Source organism: Haliotis rubra, unplaced genomic scaffold (assembly GCF_003918875.1).
Source record: "Haliotis rubra isolate DU_JTF1 unplaced genomic scaffold, ASM391887v1 Scf678, whole genome shotgun sequence".
NCBI classification, from domain to species: Eukaryota; Metazoa; Mollusca; class Gastropoda; order Lepetellida; family Haliotidae; genus Haliotis; species Haliotis rubra.
In genome coordinates, this window is record NW_025767388.1 from 539,944 (window position 1) to 563,440 (window position 23,497).

The following is a 23,497-nucleotide window of genomic DNA, read 5'->3' on the forward strand; positions in this document are numbered from 1 at the left end:
CCTCTGTGTAGGGGAACAATGTTTAGTAGGGCGGCCAGGAGAACTGCCTCTGTGTAGGGGAACAACAGTGTTTAGTAGGGCGGCAATGACTTCTGCAGCAGGGTTTTACATGACACAGAAATGTGTATCCAATATGCATTAATGTACGGAATGGATGCAGAAAAATACAAATACTGTGTCACCTTGGATGCACAATAATGACCACTGTTCAAAACTTGTGACATGAAATATGAAATTGTTGTAATTATGTAATTTTCTGAGTAAAATTGATATTTTATACTTATCCTGACTCATGCTCTTTTGCTTGTCTTCTTCTTCTTGCGAACATAGTGGAACACTTGTATCTCCCTAATTGAAGCTCCCTTCAATGTAAAATCACTAATTAGTACTCACCAAGAGTTGCCTCCCTTTGCCTTTGCACGGGAAAGGCGGCGCCACCTTCTGGCCTCATGCTTCACTCTCTCCTGATATAGCGAGCCCAACACTTGAATTTACAGGGAAATCCAAAGTGTTATGTGGGGAGGATGGGAGGGCTTACCTCATGAGTCAGGATAAGTATAAAATATCAATTTTACTCAGAAAATTACATATTTTTCCTTATCCTGACTCATGCTCTTTTGCTTGTAGAATCCTACGGAAACGGAGGTGGGAAAGACCAGAATACTTTGGATTTATACAATTAATTAGTGATTTATATATATATATCTGTAATAACCCCCTTAACGGGAACTTTATAATGGCACTGAATTAGGATAATTCCTGCTACTATAAACCATAAGTTTATACGCTGCCATAGATGGGGTATTACAATAATAATATACTATGATAATAGCAATACAAGTATAAAAAGCGACTCCAACATGGAGAAGCTACCCAACTGTACATAACCATCAGTACTGGGCTTAAGGCTAAGTAGACTTAAGCTAGGTATATAAATAGCCCTAAAACTCCGTAGAGTTATAAGCTAGATAATACTGGTATGAATTATACATAATAATCTCGTAAGACTATGTCTTATCGTCTACGAGGGACTGTCAACTGCTGTGCGAGGACCATGGGACCGAAATGGTGAATACCTGAGACGTCCTCGGTGGTGATATCTCTCAGATAGTGATTAGCAAACACCATGTCGGATTTCCAAAAGCAGCCCTCCATGATGGTATTTAATGAACAGTTACCATGTAGAGCGAGTGTGGAAGCCAATGCTCTGATCTCATGGGGATTAGATGCTCTTGGAGGGTCGAGTCCTGCAGCCTTGTAGGCGCGAAGTATGGCAGTTCTTATCCATATAGATATGGTGGTACGAGAGACTTCGGTCTGAGTCGTTGCCGATAAAGGGATGAATAACCGTTTGAGATGTCGTCGACTCGTTTTGGAACGTCGTAGATAGATTTTGAGAGCTCTGACTGGGCATAGAGATAGGTCCAGCGTTATCTTGAGATCCGAGAATCGAGGAGAGTGCAGGAATATGGAATAATCTGTCTGGTTGACCTGACAATTGATTTTTGGCGATGAAATCCCATCGTAGTCCCAAGTGCACTGTGTTTTGATTGTCATCAAACTGTATCCTCTCATAATCTAGTGCGTGAATTTCTGACATCCTGGCTGCCGTCGCTAGAGATAACAGGAACAAGGTTTTCTGTGAGAGAAATTCAAAGGTTGTTGATTCCAACGGTTCATAAGCCTCACTTGTGAGGTGTTGGAGCACTATATTTAGATCCCAAGCTGGAGCGCGGAACTTCCGTTTCTGATCTTCCAATCGGAATGAACGTAGTAAGGCCAGTAACTTTGGCGTCTTGGTTAGCTTGACACCCGTTCTCATAGTTATCACAGAACTAAGAGCGGCAAGATATGTTGACAATGTCGAGCCTTTTAAATGTTTATTGTGGCGTAGGTAACACAGATAATCAGCCACTTGTGGATGTGTAGCATTTCTCGCTGTAAATCCCTTTTTTGCTGCGTAATTTTCAGAACTGAGCCACTTGTCGTCGTACAAGTTACGTGTAGAATAGCGTAAGGCAAGCGTGACTGCTTTTGCCGCTCTGGTTGAATAACCTCTCTTGTTTAAACACACTTTAATACAGTCCATACGTGAAGTTGGAATACTTCTGGGCTTCCGTGCACCTGTTTGGTGTGAGGATGTACTAATAGATTCGAGCGCGCTTTGGTAGCTCTAGTGTTGGTTGTCCGATTTCTTGAATTAGAATGGGAAACCACGTTCTGGCTGGCCAGTAGGGCATGACCAAAGTCAGTTGGAGGCTCTGTGTTTGTCTGATTTTCTGTAACACTTTAGGGATTAGTGCTATCCCAGGATATGCTTAGAGCGTCCGTTGCCCACGCTCGTGGATCCGGGACTGGTGATACGAATGTCGTTAGCTGATTGTTGAAGCGAGTGGCGAATAGATCTACTAGAGGAGCTCCTATTTGCTTGATAATCTGTGCAAAAATTTCTGTATGGAGCATCCATTCTGTCGGTGACGGTAGATGTGGCCGAGAGAGTGCGTCTGCTAGTACATTCTTGGCTCCGGGAATGTGACATGCTCTGACATGTAAGTTGAGATCGTCGATTAGATCGAACAGTTGAAAGCATAAAGTCAATAGGTTCAGTGATCTCGTTGAGCCTTGTTTGTTCACATAAAACGCCACTGTTGAGTTGTCGGTATGAATCAGATGCGCCTTTTTGCAGAATGGTGCTCCAATGAAGTATGGCGTTGATTACCGCTTTCATCGCTAACATGTTTATATGGAGCTTGCTTTCTTGCTGATTCCATAACCCTGAAGCCGTCCGGTTGGCGAGATGAGCTCCCCAACCTTGGAGCGACGCGTCTACATAGAGATGGGTTTTGAATTCCGGCTCTGTTAAATAAATGCCTTCCCAGACATTCGACCTCCTGGTCCACCATAGTAGATGAGGTCTGAGGTGTTTCGGTAGACTGAATGGTTGTAGGTCGTCGAGATGAGCATTGATGAAGACCTGTAACGGACGTAACTTTAGTCTGCCTCTGACTGTCATGTCTTGGGCTGACGTGAGGAGACCCAACAGACTCTGCCAATGTCGTAGTGGTAACGGAGAGAGTAGGGATAGAGGAATGGTCTGTTGGATCTTGAGCCATCGGTCTTCTGGTACGACGATACGGTTGAGAGTCGTGATAAATCGAATGCCTAGAAATTGCAGATCTTGCGAGGGTACTAGGTCCGACTTGAGTAAATTTACTAACCATCCTAGCTGTGTTAGTAGCTTGATGATGTAGTTTAACTGTAGTTTGAGACGCTGTGGATCTTGATCTACTTGTATCCCGTCGTCGAGGTAGAACGCACTGCGTAGCCCTAGACGATGTAGGTAAGTGACGATAGGTTTGTTACTCTTGTGAATAACCAGGGGGCCGATGATATTCCGAATGGGAGTACTTTCCATTGGTAATGCAGCCCGTCTAGTGTAAACCGTAGGTATTTCCTGGATTTGGGATGTATCGGGATTTGTAGATATGCGTCTTGCAGATCTATACTGGCCATGTAATCCATGGGACGAATTAAGTGCCGTAATTGAGGTAGATGTATCATGCGAAACGTTGGCGGTTTGCGTAGATAATCTCTGTTGAATGTGCTCATGTTGTAAATGAGTCTGTATTTCTCCTTGGAGTTTTTCTTGGGTACTAGGAAAACTGGGGAATAGAAGCCTGGTTCGACGTTTACTTGATCTAGTACTTCTATGGCCTGCTTGGTTAGGAGAGAAGTAACAGCCTCTCTTAACTTTGGTAGTTGTTGTGCCTGGAAGTCGAACTTGTGAGGGTTGACTGTCAGCGGAGGCGTGGCCTGTAGTTGGATACGATATCCGTGCTGAAGAATGTTGGAGACATATTGGTCTTGTAACATTCCCCAGTTCTCCCAGTGCAGTTGAAGGCGTCCACCCACTTGTGACGGTTGTACTGGAACGGCTGGGGGTGGAAGACTCCAGTCGTTCCGAACCTGTCATTCATCGTTTATAGTTGCGGGAACCTCTGGGTGCCCTGCCTCTTCCTGATCCTCCTCTGTAGTTGCCATATGGGCGACGAAAAGAATCTTTTCCCCTGGAGCTGGCCATCTTCCTATCCCGTGCTCTCTGTAATCCAGTGAATTTAGATTTCCGTGAATATCTTTGTGAAGTCTGCCTGATGACGCTGGCTAGCGTGTCCATCGACTTAATCATAAGGACTTCTCTAGAATCCTTAGTGACTTCCTTGGAGACTTTCTCTATTCCTCCGTCAAAGATGGATGGTGAAGACCACGGGGCTGTATAGAGTGGAGCTGTAAACTGCTCACCCCAGCTGCAGGAAGCGAGGAAGCGAGGTTAGCGCTGCTGAGACTGATGTGAGATGATCCGTTAGGAACTGCTGGTCCTTCTTCTGCATAAGTAGGGCCGAGTAGACCATTCTATCATCCTCAGATGTCGTGTCTCGAAATCTGGTGATAAGAGTCTCATTGATCGTTCTAGATCTATTAATGTCAAAGAACATTCGCCTTGTCATGGTTTCTATCTGAACCAGCTTGCGATCGTCAATCTTATAGTTCTTATTCTTGACATCGTTGATCACTTTGTGTAATTATCATCGATGTCTTGTGCCTTGAGGAAGGGGTCCATATTATGGGTTGAGAACTTCTTAGGGTGAAACTGCGGTAGGTGTGGCGTTTGGACTTTAGTGGCTTTATGGAAGGCTGTGTCCAAATTCTGTGGCACCGTAGCAATCGGGTCGATCGGAGGTAAGGTGATGGCGTCTGCATCGTCCTCCTTCATCAGGTAAGTATGCGCCGAGTTACCACTCTTGGAAGGTGAAGATAGGTCTAGGTTGTTAACCATCTAATAACGTATCTCAGCGTCTGAGAAAATGATGCCTCCATCATCTTCTACAATGGGATCGCTGATAAGAGGTTGATGCTCTTCTGATGGTGGGCTATATGCTTCTACCGCTGTACAGGGTGACGTTAAAGGAGACCTGACTTGGGACTTCTGTGAAGACTTGTGTGGTGACCTGCGAGGAGATCGACGTGGTGATCTACGAGGAGATCGGCGAGGCGAACGGCGAGGTGATCGGCATGGAGAATGGCGAGGAGATCGTCTTGGTGAACGGCCTGACGAGCTGCGTCTAAAGGTTGACCTTCGCGGAGATCTGTGAGGTGAATGTTGATAGCTTCGCGAAGCCCTTGTGGAATCCCTGGATGACCTTCTGGACGAAGATGACTTAGAGCCTGTTACTGGTGCCCTTCGTGAAGACCTTCGCGAAGCTTCATCTGCGTCCGGTCCTGGGGAGCGACGACTTGACCTTCGCGAAGGCTTTCGTGAAGTCTGGGGGTCTGAGTCCGAATCCAGGGATGAGGTGATCTTCCTTCTCGAGCCTTTATGTGAGTGTTGATCATCAGAGTCCGAGGTAGGTGATGATCTAGAAGCCCTTCGCGCAGGCTGTACATCTGGGTCCTTCGTCGAGGTGGTCTGTGACTTCCTTCGCGGAGGTGGCTTAGTCGTGGCCGCTACGTTGACGGGGGGTCCCTCTGGGATGTCGTCTACGTTGGAGCCTTCGTGAAGGCTCAGGTTCTGGGCTGGTTGTCTCTCCAGTCTGTAACGGTCCTCCATCATCTTCATGATCTGCCGCATCAGGTCGTCTGGGACGGTCTGTGATGATGTAGTCGGTGCCCTCTCTGCGATGTTAGCGACGGGGCCCTCAGGAAGATCGTCCGACATCGGTGTAGACACATCAGGCTGCATCGCGATCTGTGCTGACGTAACTGTTGCCGACACCGGTCGTCTCTTGTGGCGTAGATCGGGTATGATGATCGGCTGATCATCATACAGGCCCAGTTCAGCCGCTGGAACAATCTCGGCTGAGAAGGTTCTTGAAGACTTCGTAGATTTCCCCTTGGAGGTAGACGCTTCCCTGGGGGTACGGAGTCTGCGTTGAGTAGATGTCGAGGCCCTCTTAGACTTTGGCTGCGATGACGGGATGTCTGGGGAAGCAGGACGCTTCTTGGAGACGGCGGACTGCATCCCACGCCCCTCCTCCGAGGGAAACTCTAGCGGAACACCAGACGGGAGGGGGTCGTCCGACAGCAGCTGACTGGCTAGGGGGTCCGATGTATCGGCCATGTCTAAACCTTGTTTGCGTGACCTATCTGCTGCACGTCTCAAGACGCAAAGATGATATTTATTAAATGCAGAATTAGATAGATTAATACAGTAACTGCAACGTGAAGAAAACGCACAAGGCGTAGTACAGCTAGGGCATATTAAATGCGGGTCAGCAGCAGAAAAACGTAATCTACAAATAGTACAGATTTTCATCAACGTAAACTAGCTGAACAATCACGAAATCCCGTGAATAAACAGTAGAAATATGAATAATTATCAATACATATTAATGAAGGATACTAGCTACACCTCTATAGTAAACTATAAGAGGTAACTAACTAAGAATAACCAAAGGATATAGTGTGTAGGGAGACACAGGCGCTCTCACATCCTGCTCACTGGGCGAAGAAGGAGAGAGTGAAGCATGAGGCCAGAAGGTGGCGCCGCCTTTCCCGCGCAAAGGCAAAGGGAGGCAACTCTTGGTGTGTACTAATTAGTGATTTTACATTGAAGGGAGCTTCAATTAGGGAGATACAAGTGTTCCACTATGTTTGCAAAAGCAAAAGAGCATGAGTCAGGATAAGGAAAAATAATGTATTCATTAAACCTTACAGTAGAGTCTGGTACATCATTCCATCATTCTACAGGACCCCCGTATTTCACGGAAATTAGCAAGCGGTCGTTCTAGGGACACCTGATTTTGTTGATCAATGTAAACCCTGCTTCAGGTCGGTTGTTTGATGTTTAACGCCACACTCAGCAATATTCCAGCTATATGGCGGCGGTCTGTAAATAATAAGTCTGGACCACACAATCCAGTGATCAACATCATAAGCATCGATCTACGCAATTGGGATACAATGACATGTGTCAACTAAGTCAGTGAGTCTGACCACATGATCCGGTTTGTTGCCCCTTACGACAAGTATGGGTTGCTGAAGACCAATTCTAACCTGGATCTTCACAGGGAGACAAGTATGGGTTGCTGAAGACCAATTCTAACCTGTATCTTCACAGGGAGACAAGTATGGGTTGCTGAAGACCAATTCTAACCTGTATCTTCACAGGGAGACAAGTATGGGTTGCTGAAGACCAATTCTAACCTGTATCTTCACAGGGAGACAAGTATGGGTTGCTGAAGACCAATTCTAACCTGTATCTTCACAGGGAGACAAGTATGGGTTGCTGAAGACCAATTCTAAGCAGACTGTATCTTCTAACATCTTCACAGGGAGACAAGTAGTATGGGTTGCTGCTGAAGACCAATTCTAACCTGTATCTTCACAGGGGAGACAAGTATGGGTTGCTGAAGACCAATTCTAACCTGTATCTTCACAGGGAGACAGTTGAAGACCTGACAAGTATGGGTTGCTGAAGACTCACAGGGAGACAAATTCTATTCTAACCTGTATCTTCACAGGGAGACAAGCATGGGTTGCTGAAAACCAATTCTAACCTAGATCTTCACAGGCAGACATGTATTGGTTGCTGAAGACCAATTCTAACCCAAATCATCACAGGGAGACAAGCATGGGTTGCTGAAAACCAATTCTAACCCGGATACTTCTAGAGAACTAACTGCACTTTCTGTTTTGTAACATCACCTCTGGTTTGGGAAAACAAATTACCAAAGCAGCGAAACGTTGAAGCATAAAGACAATTATGTCTAGCTACCTGAGTAAAGTTATAAGAACGTCTTGTTTATGATTCATCCAACTGAAGCATTATGAATGTGATCAAGTGGAAATCTTCCCTTCCTATCCGTAGTTGATCCAGTCTGTCTTGACTAAAAGTCATGAGAGAGAAAACCTGTTTCGGCTTGCATAGCCATCATGCTTACACTATTGACAGTCACATATCCCAGCTATACGATGACAAACTGTCAACAATCGAGTCTGGACCACACAAGCCAGTGACAGATATCATGAGCGATGCTCCACCAGAACCATATAGCTTTCTCTTATGACAAGCACATATTGCTGTGGACCTGGGCCCCAATTCACCAAGTTCTAATAACGCTACGACTATCATAAGTCAATGTTTTAGTATAGGAAGTATGAATGCTACGAGAAAAGAGATCTTAGGCTTATGAGAGCTTTGAGAAACGGGGCCCTGCTTTTACCTGGAACTTCCAGAGTGTGTATCAGGGACAGGGAGGAATAATCAATATTTACGTTTTTTCCTGAGTGAGTGAATGGGTGGGTGGGTGAGTGAATGGGGGTGGGTGAGTGAATGGGTGGGTGAGTGATTGGGTGGGTGAGTGAATGGGTGGGGGTGGGGTGGGTGGAGTGAATGGGTGGGTGAGTGAATGAATGGGTGGGTGAGTGAATGGATGGGGGAGTGAATGGGTGGGTGGGTGGGTGAGTGAATGGGGGTGGGGAGTGAATGGGTGTGGAGTGAGTGAATGGGTGTGGGTGAGTGAATGGGTGTGGGTGAGTGAATGGGTGGGTGGGTGAGTGAATGGGTGGGGTGGGTGGGTGTGAATGGATGGGTGGGTGGGGAGTGGGTGGGTGGGTGGGAGTGAATGGGGGGTGGGTGAGTGAATGGGTGGTTGGGTGAGTGAATGGGGGTGAGTGAATGGAGGTGAGTGAGTGAATGGGGGTGGGTGAGTGTGTTTGGTTTTATGTTGCTTTTAGCAATTTTCCAGCAATATTACGCAGGGGACACCAGAAATGGGCTTCACACCTTGTACCCATGCAGGGTTTCGAACCCAGGTGTTAGGCGTGACTACCAGGCTACCGCCCCTACTTGTTGATAAGGTATCGTCTGCTAGGCTGGACCCTCGGGCACTGGGGCTGCAGGGAACGTCTCTTGAGCGAGTGGTGAATGATTTCATCACTGATCTGCTTCGATCATATACAGCACACATTCAAATTGTCGCAAAGAATTAAGAATTAAGTCAACTGTATCCCTGGAAATGGGTCGATAAACTCCAATGGAAGAATACTGCTTCCACAAGCCTCCTTCAATATAGTTTACGGGCGCTTTATTTGCCATTGGTTAGTGGTGTCTAATTCCAGAGTGAAGCAATGAATGAGTGCGTATCGTACACCGCTTTTAGCAATATTCCAGCAATACCGCTGGGTTTCAAACATTGTACCCATGAATCGAACCCGGGTCTTTGGCATGACAAGTGAACGCTTTAACCACTAGACTAACCCACTGCCCCTACTTGTCGATAATGTATCATTTGCTAGGCTGGTTCCTTGGGCACTGGGGCTGCTGGGAACATCTCTTGAGCGAGTAGTGAGGAACCGGAACTAGCCAGCGTTACAGGATGTATTAGATTGTAACTTAATGGAAGAACAAAGAAGCTGTTGAATTAACACTGCTTACGTTTGGGTTTGGGCGTCGATGATTTGATCTTCTGCTTTTTGGACTTGTGTTCATTTTCATCAGCCTTGTGCTTTCTCTTCTCTACAGATGGCTGAGCCTTGGCTCGTTGAAGAAACTTAGTCCTTCCCTTGAGCAGCTCAGGATCCATGGCTCTGGTCAGATGTATCTGAAACCATGGCAACACATCAACAATTGTTTAACAATGGAAAAAGACAAGTTTGTTGCATCTGGATTAGCCCCACAGTCCAATATTCCAGTAGCATGACAGTGTTCTGTTAATACCCCATCAACAAGACAGGATGAAGAAAAGCCCGTTGTGCTGCAACTGTCACAAGCCTATTTTAAAGAATGCCAATGGGATTACCTTAGTGCTAAGATAGGTGTGCAACAAGACCCATATCATGGGTTCAATGATGTACAGGGCCCTACTCCACAAAGCGATCTCAGTGCTAAGGTGATCTATCTCCCATACACTAACATCGGTTTACAATCACCTCAGTGCCAAGGTGATCTATCTCCCATACACTAACATCGGTTTACAATCACCTCAGTGCTAAGATAATCTATCTCCCATACACTAACATCGGTTTACAATCACCTCAGTGCTAAGATAATCTATCTCCCATACACTAACATAGGTTTACAATCACCTCAGTGCTAAGGTGACCTGAACTCCCATACACTAACATAGGTTTACAATCACCTCAGTGCTAAGGTGATCTATCTCCCATACACTAACATCGGTTTACAATCACCTCAGTGCTAAGATAATCTATCTCCCATACACTAACATACGGTTTACAATCACCTCAGTGCTAAGGTGATCTATCTCCCATACACTAACATCGGTTTACAATCACCTCAGTGCTAAGGTGATCTATCTCCCATACACTAACATCGGTTTACAATCACCTCAGTGCTAAGATAATCTATCTCCCATACACTAACATAGGTTTACAATCACCTCAGTGCTAAGGTGATCTGTCTCCCATACACTAACATCGGTTTACAATCACCTCAGTGCTAAGGTGATCTATCTCCCATACACTAACATCGGTTTACAATCACCTCAGTGCTAAGATGATCTGTCTCCCATACTCTAACATCGGATTACAATCACCTCAGTGCTAAGGTGATCTATCTCCCATACACTAACATCGGTTTACAATCACCTCAGTGCTAAGATGATCTGTCTCCCATACTCTAACATCGGATTACAATCACCTCAGTGCTAAGGTGATCTATCTCCCATACACTAACAGCGGTTTACAATCACCTCAGTGCTAAATTAATATTGCCTTGCCATTGTTGTTCAGAACTGATCTGCTATAATCAAACAATTTAAAAAAGACTATATGACATGTTTGACCATGTTGACATTGTTACTTTATCATGACAATGATCACATTACTGTCAAATAGAATACATATATACGTATATAAAGAGTGTTGAGTATTATCATGCCTACCTTGGATATATTTAATTTGGGTCAATATCAACCCAAATCACCTATATAAAATATTCTTGAATATTCCATACCAGTGATCGTGAGGTGAGGTGAGGTGACATGGGGTTTAACGCTGTACTTGATAGTATGTACATCGTAATATTTCGTTCATATAACGACCTGAATGCGTGTGTATGTGCGGCTGCTTGTACCAGCCCAGAATTAAGCTTGTTTTATAGTGCTAGTACTCAGTGCTAGCTCACTGAGACACCATGCCGCAGTTAAGTATGAATACCCCACTCTAGCTCACTGAGACACCATGCCGCAGTTAAGTATGAATACCCCACTCTAGCTCACTGAGACACCACACCGCAGTGAAGCATGAATACCCCACTCAGATACACCAGGGCTCCAGATAACTTTTGGGGGTGCGAGTGTACTTACACATCATATTGCAAGTGGAGGTGTACTGAGAATTTTGTACTGACATGTTTTTATGTGAGCGAGTTGGTGATGAAGGTTTGTCTGGATGATTCATCGACACTATTTCCAACCATGTATTTGTATTGGAAGACGCGTGAGAAATAACTGAGCGACCGTGTGATGAACGAAATGTCCGGTCCGACTGGATATAAATAGGAACAGTGTAGTTTTTAGCCAATCGAAAAATAGTGATGCATATCGTTGCGTGGCAACGCAAGTGATTCCTACTGTCGGGGTTTCCTCATGTGTCAAATCGTGTTTCGCAAAGGAAACTTGCCAAGTATTTATCCGAAATAGATTTCCATTTGCACGATACGTACGGAAATTAAATGTTAGACGTACAAAGGTATTTATGTGCGTACACGATACACTTGAAATCTTATATTATGTCGTACTTAATTCATTTTGAGGCGTACATTACGCCTGTACGCCCCTTATCTGTAGCCCTGTACATTAAACTGTACCCTTTATGTCGAGCGCCAGGCAGGGACCAACAAGTACCATATTTTAACGTCTTTCGGTATGACGCAGCTGGGGATCGAACCCGCGACCTTCCGCTCCCCGGGGGAGGCTCTAACCACTAAACCACGGAGGCGGTGGGTGATCGTGAATAAAAGGGGTTCATGAAGGGATATGGTTCGATTCACTGAATACACAAGTAAATCCTAACAGCCTTATTTGACAAGTGGATTGTTGAGTAGACAGGACATGCTGGAGGGTTATATGGCTAATCATTATCAATAAATCTACATGACGAACATGGGGGGATAGTTCTCTGTATATACAGCTTCTACATCACAATATATGTGGCGTTTTGGTGTAGATGCTAACACCATTCCCAAGCAAGTGATCGAATTACCACATCAGGGCTCCAGATAAAGGCCGTATCGGCCTATGTATGGATACAAAATATGCACGATATGATAGGAAATAATTTAGGAAATGTAGCAGATACGCTCCACAACAATGGTGTACGGTCTTAACATCATTTACAGACGTATTTATCTGAAAAAGTATTGTTTTATTGTTTATTGACCTGTTTACACAAGCCTAGCAATGATGTGGTGCATATATGAAACGAAACACAATATTACTGATACTCCATTAAATTCCATTCAGTACTCTAAATGTACTCTTAAGTTGAAAAAATAAGGAGTACGTACTCCTGATGTTGAAAAATTATCACATGCTTGATAAAGGAGTTAGAATGTACACTGAAATATTACATACATTGTAATAATGAAGTTGTATGTCCATTGAAGTATCCCCTTGTTCATTACACCAACTTCTAATGCTGTAAAAGGGGTTGTTGTCAGCACAGGTACTACAGATGTGCTACCTTGGACAAGTCCATTCCACCTTGTGCCGTATGGAACTGTCAAACAGCCAGGTAATCAACAAGCCGGTGCAGTGAAATTTCAATTTCACACATACAACTCGCACACCTGGCCGTTCTACCAGCAAGTGGTCCTCTCTCGTAAGAAATAGCGAAAAGTGACAACAAAATAATGATCGTTTGTTAAACAACTTTTTTTTTAATTTACACAACTGCAAATAGCATATGTTGAAATAACCCACTTCAGCCTAACTGGGCATTCAGAGGGATGTGTAAGAGGGTATCCAAAAGAGCATGTTTACTCGTAAAATTGGGCAAAACTTAGAAAAACTACGAATAGCTGCTGAAAACAATAGATCAGACAATAGATGGCAATTAGGTCGCTCAGCCAGGTATGATGACGGACCGTCGACTCACCTGGCATGAAATGCATGTGCTGCCTTCAGGCACAAGGGGTCATGTCAAAGATATTTTGTGCTTTTTCTTGTGTGTTGAATATGTCTCATCTATAAATTCATGTCTTAAGTGTCTTTCTTTCATGAAGTTTATGTTGAGATATGTAAAAGAGTATGACACCTGATAACCATAGAAAAGCATCGTATTAAATGTCTCAAAATATATAGGTGGCATGACCACATGAAGATCGACAGGACTGGATATTATTTGTAAATTGTTATGACAAGCTGGGTACTTCCCCGGTACAGTTCCCCTAAAGGATTATCTTATCTTAGCTGATATCTCTATCCCCACCCCAACCCCAACCGTAGTCAGACAACAAATAATACATGGTGTAACTTACACTCTTATGCCTTCCTTTTGCATGTTCAGATTAAGCGTTTGTTTTTGTGACATGCTGTAAAGTACAGACAGTTAAACAATTATCAGTAGGATTGGTTCACACAAAACTTTATCGATATTACCATTTATAGCCAGCACAAAAGTTCAATATGGTTTGAAATCCCAAATATAACATACAGTCAAATCCCGATGAGTCGAATCGCTGGGGACAAAGTTATAAATTCGACTTATCGATGTATTCGAGACATAAGTATGCCTATGAGGTTAGAAAAAAGATGATCCAGTCCTAATTTCTCTGCCTAAGCATTTGTTTATTTAATGATTTCCATATAACTAATAGGGGCACCTTATCAGTTCCAGTCTGATTAGCACTAATCTGCCTTTTGAACTCACCCGTCAATGACGGAAAGGTGTGAGCCGTGCTGGTTTGTTAATTGGATCAGTTTGCTACACCAATCAACTTCTCATTGACTGACTTCGGCTTATGTATACAAGATTGCTGTTGTTTGAATCTCATGGGACCAAATTTCCTTTTCGAGTCATCGTGTGTATTTATGAGACGAATTTGTGTAACCGGTATTCAAATGATGACAACTATAACAGGGAATGGTCGGGACCGACAGGTACTTCGAGTTATGCATAATATTCGAGACACCGGCATTCGACTCATCGGGATTTGACTGTATTTTAAACGTGTGATGTAAAGATACAGATGCGCTCAAGGGGTCATTGTCAGTACCCAGGTACGTATTTGTATCTACAGAAATATAACCTAAACAAAGTCAAAATACAGAAACATACCTTGGGTACACACCTGTATACCCGAGAGCCGCGTTGCGGTTCTATACAGTCATGATGCAGTGTCATGTCTTGACTGTATAGCACAGCATCGCGTGCCGACGACGACCCCTTCAACTGTGATCAATGGTGATAATACCATTTCCCTAAGTCATCGCTAGCAAAACCAGTCTGTTACTGTTTGCTGACGCTTTAGTATATGGTACATTTATCAAGCAGTCCAAACAGGTGTTACGTGATCACCTGAACAGACTGAGTTCTCACTAAAACATCTTGATACAAACCACATACCCACCAGTGAATCAAACAATATTGTGAATCCTTGGGTCCTGTACAGGAAGTGTAACGAGTTACTTCCCTTACATTCCCCAGCAGAAATAAAATGATTTTACGTACGCATCCCGAGGATTCTATTCACGAATGATCATGAACCTCTATCATTATATTTGCTGTTTCCCCCTTTATGCTGTGTAATAAGTATGTTTATGTCCTGGATTATCCTATTTTATGGAAACAAAACTCCCAAGTATAAACCATTGAAATATGGATCGTTTTGCTTAATATACTTTCAACCGGTTTGCCTTATGGCAAGTTCTGCTTGGCGCTAATTTCGCTTAGAAATCATAGGTGCGGTTTTCCATGTATACATTTAGGCATCCTTGGGATTACTCTGCAATGTGAAAGTAGTCCGTCTGTATTTACGTCCTTTCCAGAATACAGTCTCGTGGTAAACGTATGAATGTTGTTCAGGCCTCAACACTAAGCTTCATGAACGTCAGATTCGCCGGTCACGTGACCAACATCTCGTGCTGTGGAAAAACTGTATATCGTTTAGCTTCACATTAAAGTAAGTAAGTGAGTTAAAATTTTACATCGCATCGGCAGTGGGGGGAAGAGGGAGTGTGCACAGTTCAGAAAGGGTGTTGCATAGTTAATTTTCACCCGTATTCACGAGATTTTCAAAGGTCATTTAATTAACCCCCACTTTGGATCCGCCTATGATCAGAGTGTTTTCATGTTTCAATGTGAAAGTAGTGCATACAGTACAATCATGGACACCCCAAACAGCGTCAGTTTATGGGCGGTGTGTGTGTGTGTGTGTGTGTGTGTGTGTGCGCGTGCGTGTGTGTGTGTGTGTGTGTGTGTGTGTGTGCGCGTGTGTGTGTGCGTGTCCTTGCGTTCGCGTATGTGTGTTTGTGTGTGCGCTGGCGCCTCTGTCTGGCTGTGTGTGTATGTGTGTATGCGTGCATGCGTGGCTGGGTGGGTTGGTGGATTACCCCAAGCACATTGCTGGCCGACTAATAGTTAATAGGTTCATTGATATAAGATCTGGGTGAGTTTATGTTAATCGCCAGATTGAATGTGGCCACCTCACGGAGACCACTGCTGTTGTCATGATTTTTGACGACACACGGGATCTGTGTTTCAATGTGTAGATACCATACAAATCCGAGTCCCATGCAAGGATTCGAACCATTGACCTTCTGATCCGAAGTCAGATGCCTTGTCCACATGACTAAAGAGGTTAAACCCATCAGCAAGCTACCGGGGTAAGGATGGCCCTCTATCGGATGACTCCACGTCCTGCTACGATACACACCTGATAAACAGCTCTGGGCAGTGATAGTTACAGTCACGCAATTAAAGTAAAGTTAGAAATTGATTTCAGTGAAGGTTTGAGAACGTTTTATCACAAAATATCGATCTGTTTACTCCAGTTGCGCCCCTGTGTCGGCAGAGGAAGGGAGTCTGGTGGTTGAGGATGACGGAACCAGACTTTGCCTAGACGGATGGTAGAATAGGTCCGATTCTACCAATCGGCTGGTCACGCCTTGCCCTGTGCACGGAATGTTTCCACAAAATTTGGTACTATAAAACGCTTTTGGACATGTTCAAAATTTTAACTGATATTCTGCCCAAACCAATAGCATTGCAGACCCGGCTCATGGGCCAATCTGGTGATGCTGACCTCCGATTTCTGCACGTCTCCAATTATTTGTCATGGACCGAACCATCCTGACCTTTAATCTGGTAGACAGCTACGGTATTTCATGTCAAATTCGCTGGAGTATAACACCCCCTTATCCTCGGTCTTTGCAGCTTGGAGATCCGCTGAAGTATAAGATCGTCCTTGTTGACACGCCATGGTGGTTTGGGAGAGGGGATGCCGAATCACATTCCTTACGAAATGGCTTCCCAACACCCCGGTTCTAAACGAAGACATATGGATTCTGACAATTCCTCGTGTGACGAGAGTACGCCCCCTCGACCTGATTACTGGCCACGTTTCTTAATCATTGAAACGTGTCACAAGCAACCACTGCAATTGAACCCATTTGCTGTCTCCAAGGTATCTGCGGAGAGGTTGCCAATGTAACAAAGCTTCGGTCCGGTTCTCTCCTTGTAGAATGTGCTTGGAGATAGCAATCCTTGAATCTACTGAAATAACAAGAGTTTGTCACTGTAAAGGTTGCTGTCTCGGCGCACAAAACACTGAACACGAGTACTGGCATTGTACGGGACAGAGCTCGATGCCTGTCTGACATGACTGAGGAACAAATTGTCCAGGGACCTTCCCAGCAGCCTGTCACAGCTGTGAAGAGATTCACCATCAAGAAGGACGGTGTTGTTCAACCAACAAACACCTATCTGTTTACGTTCGCCCGATCGAAGATTTCTGAATCGATTAGAGCTGGTTATTGTAGCATTGGTGTGGAGGTGTATGTCCCCAATCCACTCCGGTGCTACAACTGCCAAAAGTTTGGACATGGATCCAAGTCCTGTCGTTCCTCTGCTGTTTGTTACAGCTGTGGTGACAAGCATGAGGGCAATGACTGTACTATGGAAGTGAAGTGTGCAAACTGCGGTGGCAACCATATGACCTCTTCCAAATCTTGTCCCGTGTGGCAACGCGAATCAGGAATCATAAAGATCAAGCACAAAGAAAATGTCTCATTTCATGAAGCTAAGCAGAGGGTTGCACGTTTAACTGTATCCCTTCAACCATCACTTACTCTTCTGCCGTCTCTCGCCCTTCTCCCACTACTGCAACTATCTCATGTCAAACGGATCTGACATCGGTCAAAATCTTCTCAACCTGTCTCAACCCCTTCATCTCCAAAACCAAAAGTCAAAACTTCTGAATCACAAACACCAGAACCAATGCCAAAGCCAGAAACGGAAACTGTGCGCCAAAAAAGAAAAGAAAAGAAACTACAGTGACTAAAGCAGCTTGAGCAACTGCCAAACCAAAAAACAAAGGCCACCTCTCCTTCAGAGGTCCCTGTCGAGGTCCATAACTCCTTTGGTCCTCTGGATATGGAGGTCACTCCATCTCCACCTGACACCAATAGGAGTACTTCAAACGCTTCCTCACGTTCACGTGACATGTCACCAGTGGAAGCACCATGAATCCACAAAACATGATTCAATGGAATTGCAGAGGACTTAAGAATAATTTTAATGAACTACAGTTATTGATCCAAGACTTGAAACCATCCGCGTTTTGTCTCCAAGAAACCTACCTGAAAAGAATTGAGAAATTTGACATCCGTTGGTACAGTTCCTACCACTCCCTTTCTCCCCCCGGTAAAGCTACATGAGGCACTTCTATCCTGGTGAGGCTGGGCATCCTCCATAGCCCTGTTCCACTAAACACCCCCCTTCAAACTGTTGCTAGCATGACTCTGAACATAGGGTTTACACTATGTTCACTCTATCTTCCTCCTTCCTCAACTATCCACCTATCAGATCTTCAGAACTTGTATGACCAACTCCCGAAACCCTGCATAATCATGGACGACTTGAACGGTCATACCCCCTATGGGGGAGTACCGATACAAACAACAAGGGAAAGGTCCTTGAAGATATTTTCTCCAATATTGATCTATGCATCTTCAACGATGGATCAAACACCTATCTCCATCCTGCCACTGGAACATACGCTGCACTTGATCTATCATTTACGGATTCTAATCTCTTAAACGAGTTTGAATGGTCAGTCCACGATGACCTTTGTGGAAGTGACCACTTCCGAACTATTCTTACTCCTATCAATCCCGCGGATGAACCCTCTTCAACAAGATGAAATTTTATTAAGGCCAATTGGCCATTATTCCAAACTCTCTGCTCTGAAAAACTTATACCGGACAACTTCAGGAATGTTCCTGATCCCATGGAACTATTTTCTGATATCTTAAAAGCTATTGGGGACGAAACCATCCCTAAGTCCTCTGCAAAACCGCACATACGCAAACCATGGTTTGATACAAACTGTAAACAAGCTAGAAAAAATAGGAAGAAGGCGGAAAAATACTTCCGACAACATCCTACTGTACATAACCTGAATGCAGTTAAACTGACACATGCCAGGGCAAGACATACCTTCAAACAAACTAAACGTCGATCATGGAGGAAATATGTGTCCAAAATCAACTTTCCTCCTTCGTGGCACAATGACATTATCATCCCTATACCAAAGCCTGGCCGGGATCATACTGATCCCTCAAACTACCGTCCTATATCACTAACTAGCTGTGTTTGTAAAACCATGGAGCGCATGGTCGACAATCGATTAATCTGGTACTTGGACACCAATAACCTCCTTAGTGACCTCCAATGTGGTTCCGAAAGAACCGAAGTACCATTGACCATCTGGTGCGTCTGGAATCATTTATCAAAAATTCCATTGTCAACAAACAACATACTGTATCTATCTTTTCGACTTTGGATTGAGGGGTAGATTACCTTAGTTCATATCTCATTTTTTAAACAACAGACAATTTCAAGTACGGGTTGGTTCCACATTGTCTGAATATATCCACCAAGATCATGGCGTCCCTCAAGGCAGCATTCTATCTGTCACCCTTTTCAGCATCAAAATTAACAGCCTCACTAACGTCTTGAACAGTTGTGTTGATGGGTCCCTTTTCGTGGATGATTTCAATATTTCATGCCGTGGTAAGAACATACACGCAATAGAAAGGCAGCTACAGCTCTACCTAAACAAAATCCAAAAGTGGGCCAATGAAAATGGCTTTAAGTTTTCAAAATCCAAAACAAATTGTATTCACTTTTGTCGTAAATACAAACCACACCTATCTTTAGATGGTACTCCCATCAAGGTAGTAGAAGAGGCCAAATTCCTGGGACTCACATTCGACCGTCACTTGGCATTCTTACTACACATAAAATATTTGAAAACCAAGTGCTTGAAGGCTCTGGACTTACTAAAAGTCGTTTCAAACAGACTGATCAGACTACCCTCCTTCACTTGTACATATCTTTGGTTCGCTCTAAACTAGACTATGGCTCCATTGTTTATGGTGGAGCCTGCAAAAGCAATTTAGAAAATTAGATTCTATCCACCACCAAGGCCCGAGGCTCTGCCTGGGAGCTTTTAGGACCTCGCCGGAACACAGTCTATATGCAAAGGCTAACGAACCTTCCCTTGAACAACGCCGCATTAAACTTTCACTGCAGTATATAACTAAATTACGTTCAAATGAGTCCAATCCAGCATACAATTGTGTTTTCAACCCTCTCTACGAAAATCTGTTTCCTAATTTGCCAAGCCTGGTTCCACCACTCGGAATCAGAATTCAACCACACATATCTGCAACTAAAATTGATCTCGATATCATAGCACCTTACAGACTTCTGTCTTCGCCACCGTGGCAGATGGTGAAACCACAGGTCGACCTTACCCTCACCAAACCAAAAAAGTCTGAAACAAATCCTTTGGTCTTCCAACAGGAATACAACCAGTTACGTTCCAAATATAACGCCCATAGATCCATTTTCACAGACGGATCCAAGGATGAGGGCCAAGTTGCCAGTGCTACAGTCATGACTGTCTCCTCCAGAATTCCCGACAATAGTTCCATTTTCACTGCTGAGGCCAAAGCTATCTTCACAGCTTTGACCTATATTAAACAACAGAACCATTCAAAAAACTTCATCGTTTTTACAGATTCATTATCTTGCCTTCAAGCACTTCAAAATGTTACTTCAAGTCACCCTATCATCCTAGACATTTTAGAACTTTACAACGATCTTTCTACTGGCCAATGTGACATCATCCTCTGCTGGTTGCCGGGTCACGTCGGCATAGCAGGTATCGCAAAAGCTGATGCTGCAGCTAAATCAGCTCTTGACAAGCCCTCATCTCCACTGCTAATCCCGTACAGTGATTTCAAACCCACTATCAAATGTTATACTCGGGACCTTATGCAAAAAAGATTGGACACCCAAGTAGGAAGAAATATACTTCATGAACTGAAGCCAACAATTGGTTATACCTACGTGGGTTGTCAGTCAAGACGAGATGAGGTAATTTTACGACGATGTCGTATTGGCCACAGTCGTTTACTCATGACTATCTGCTGAAAAGGGATGGGGATGGACCTCCTATGTGTGTCTCTTGCGGTGAAGTGTTCGCCATCAAGCATATACTGCTTGACTGTGTGGACTGTTCGAATGCAAGGGACTCACATTATGACGCGGCAAATCTGAAAGATCTGTTCTCCCGCGTGAGCGGGCATCTCATTGTTAACTACCTGAGGGAAGTTGACCTTTATCATAAATTGTAACTGTGTAATGTGAATAACGAACTGCTTACGTTCTAATTTGGTGCTATAACAATGTAAATAATATATATGCTTTTGAATAACAACTCATTTGGACTTTGAACTTAAAACGTTTATAAATTCACACTTGATCCCGTCACTATATGGCTGTAATAATGCCGATGTGACGTAAAACTCAAATCAACTCATCCACTCTACTTTTTATTAGGATGTCTGCGTGTTCAGACGGGTTAACTCGGACTGGTTGTTTTATAAATGTTTTTTGTGAATAGAAAACGAGCTCCAGCTGACGCACGTTAAGTTTCATTTCATAATAAACAAAATCATTATTAAACAAAGCAGCCATAATAAACAAAACATTTATATATCTCCAGACTTTCGTTAGAGCGTGAGCTAGTACTATTATTAAGTATTCGAAGATGTTTCACTGAAAGATCAAAGGCGCCGACAGTACCTTATCAACCAATAAAGTAGTCTTATTGCATTACGTCACACTGTAGTGACGTCACTACGCGATTCTTGTCTGCCTCCTCGTAATCAAGCGTACAGTTGATAACCGACGTCACTATTCTCGTCAGTTGTCATTGTACATCTTCTAAAGTGCAACTAGCTCGGTTAGCATCACGTTTCATGGTTTGCGGTTGCTGCAGTCCGCTAACACAGTTAAACAGCGACACCGTAATGTTCGCTAACTACAGTCCGCTAACACAGTTAAACAGCGACACCGTAATGTTCGCTAACTACAGTCCGCTAACACAGTTAAACAGCGACACCGTAATGTTCGCTAACTACAGTCCGCTAACACAGTTAAACAGCGACACCGTAATGTTCGCTAACTACAGTCCGTTAACACAGTTAAACAGCGACACCGTAATGTTCGCTAACTACAGTCCGCTAACACAGTTAAACAGCGACACCGTAATGTTCGCTAACTACAGTCCGCTAACACAGTTAAACAGCGACACCGTAATGTTCGCTAACTACAGTCCGCTAACACAGTTAAACAGCGACACCGTAATGTTCGCTAACTATACAGTCCGCTAACACAGTTAAACAGCGACACCGTAATGTTTTGCTAACTACAGTCCGCTAACACAGTTAAACAGCGACACCTGTAATGTTCGCTAACTACAGTCCACTGACACAGTTAAACAGCGACACCGTAATGTTCGCTAACTACAGTCAGCTAACACAGTTAAACAGCGACACCGTAATGTTTGCTAACTACAGTCCGCTGACACAGTTAAACAGCGACACTGTAATGTTCGCTAACTACAGTCCGCTAACACAGTTAAACAGCGACACACCGTAATGTTAAGCTAACTATACAATCCGCTAACACAGTTAAACAACGACACCATAATGTTAAGCTAACTATACAGTCCGCTAACACAGTTAAACAGCGACACCGTAATGTTAAGCTAACTACAGTCCGCTAACACAGTTAAACAGCGACACCGTAATGTTAAGCTAACTACAGTCCGCTAACACAGTTAAACAGCGACACCGTAATGTTAAGCTAACTATACAGTCCGCTAACACAGTTAAACAGCGACACTGTAATGTTAAGCTAACTACAGTCAGCTAACACAGTTAAACAGCGACACCGTTATGTTTGCTAACTACAGTCCGCTAACACAGTTAAACAGCGACACTGTAATGTTCGCTAACTACAGTCCGCTAACACAGTTAAACAGCGACACCGTAATGTTAAGCTAACCATACAGTCGCTAACACAGTTAAACAGCGACACCGTAATGTTCGCTAACTACAGTCCGCTAACACAGTTAAACAGCGACACTGTTATGTTAAGCTAACTACAGTTACCGCTAACACAGTTAAACAGCGACACCATAATGTTAAGCTAACTATACAGTCCACTAACACAGTTAAACAGCGACACCGTATTGTTAGCTAACTCAACTACAGTCCGCTAACACAGTTAAACAGCGTCACCGTAATGTTAAGCTAACTATACAGTCTGCTAACACAGTTAAACAGCGACACCGTAATGTTAAGCTAACTATATAGTCCGCTAACACAGTTAAACAGCGACACCGTAATGTTAAGCTAACTATACAGTCTGCTAACACAGTTAAACAGCGTCACACCGTTATGTTAAGCTAACTATACAGTCTGCTAACACAGTTAAACAGCGACACCGTAATGTTAAGCTAACTATGCAGTCCGCTAACACAGTTAAACAGCGACACCGTATTGTTAAGCTAACTACAGTCCGCTAACACAGTTAAACAGTGACACCCGTAATGTTCGCTAACTACAGTCCGCTAACACAGTTAAACAGCTTACACCGTAATGTTAAGCTAACTACAGTCCGTTAACACAGTTAAACAGCGACACCGTAATGTTAAGCTAACTATACAGTCCACTAACACAGTTAAACAGCGACACCGTAATGTTAAGCTAAGTACAGTCTGCTAACACAGTTAAACAGCGACACTGTAATGTTAAGCTAACTACAGTCCACTGACACAGTTAAACAGCGACACTGTAATGTTAAGCTAACTACAGTCCGCTAACACAGTTAAACAGCGACACCGTAATGTTTGCTAACTACAGTCCGCTGACACAGTTAAACAGCGACACTGTAATGT

The 23,497-nt window shown here is 43.8% G+C and overlaps 1 protein-coding gene across 3 annotated transcripts in view; it reads right to left on the reverse strand.

The window, feature by feature from the left end:
- The window catches only part of LOC124257959 (general transcription factor IIE subunit 2-like), a 33,140-nt gene extending 18,525 nt beyond the window's left edge, over positions 1-14,615 (reverse strand). Inside the window, exons 1-2 of one of the 3 annotated variants that reach the window (XM_046692032.1) lie at positions 14,591-14,615; positions 9,434-9,599 (exon numbers count right to left, since the gene is read on the reverse strand). In XM_046692032.1, the coding sequence (XP_046547988.1) occupies positions 9,434-9,581 (148 nt within the window). In that variant the 5' untranslated portion in view covers positions 9,582-9,599; positions 14,591-14,615. Of the gene's footprint in view, positions 1-9,433; positions 9,600-12,593; positions 12,636-14,298; positions 14,380-14,590 lie in introns of those variants that run through there. The other 2 variants (XM_046692030.1, XM_046692031.1) reach the window with 2 other exon arrangements.
- Positions 14,616-23,497: the final 8,882 nt, after the last annotated feature.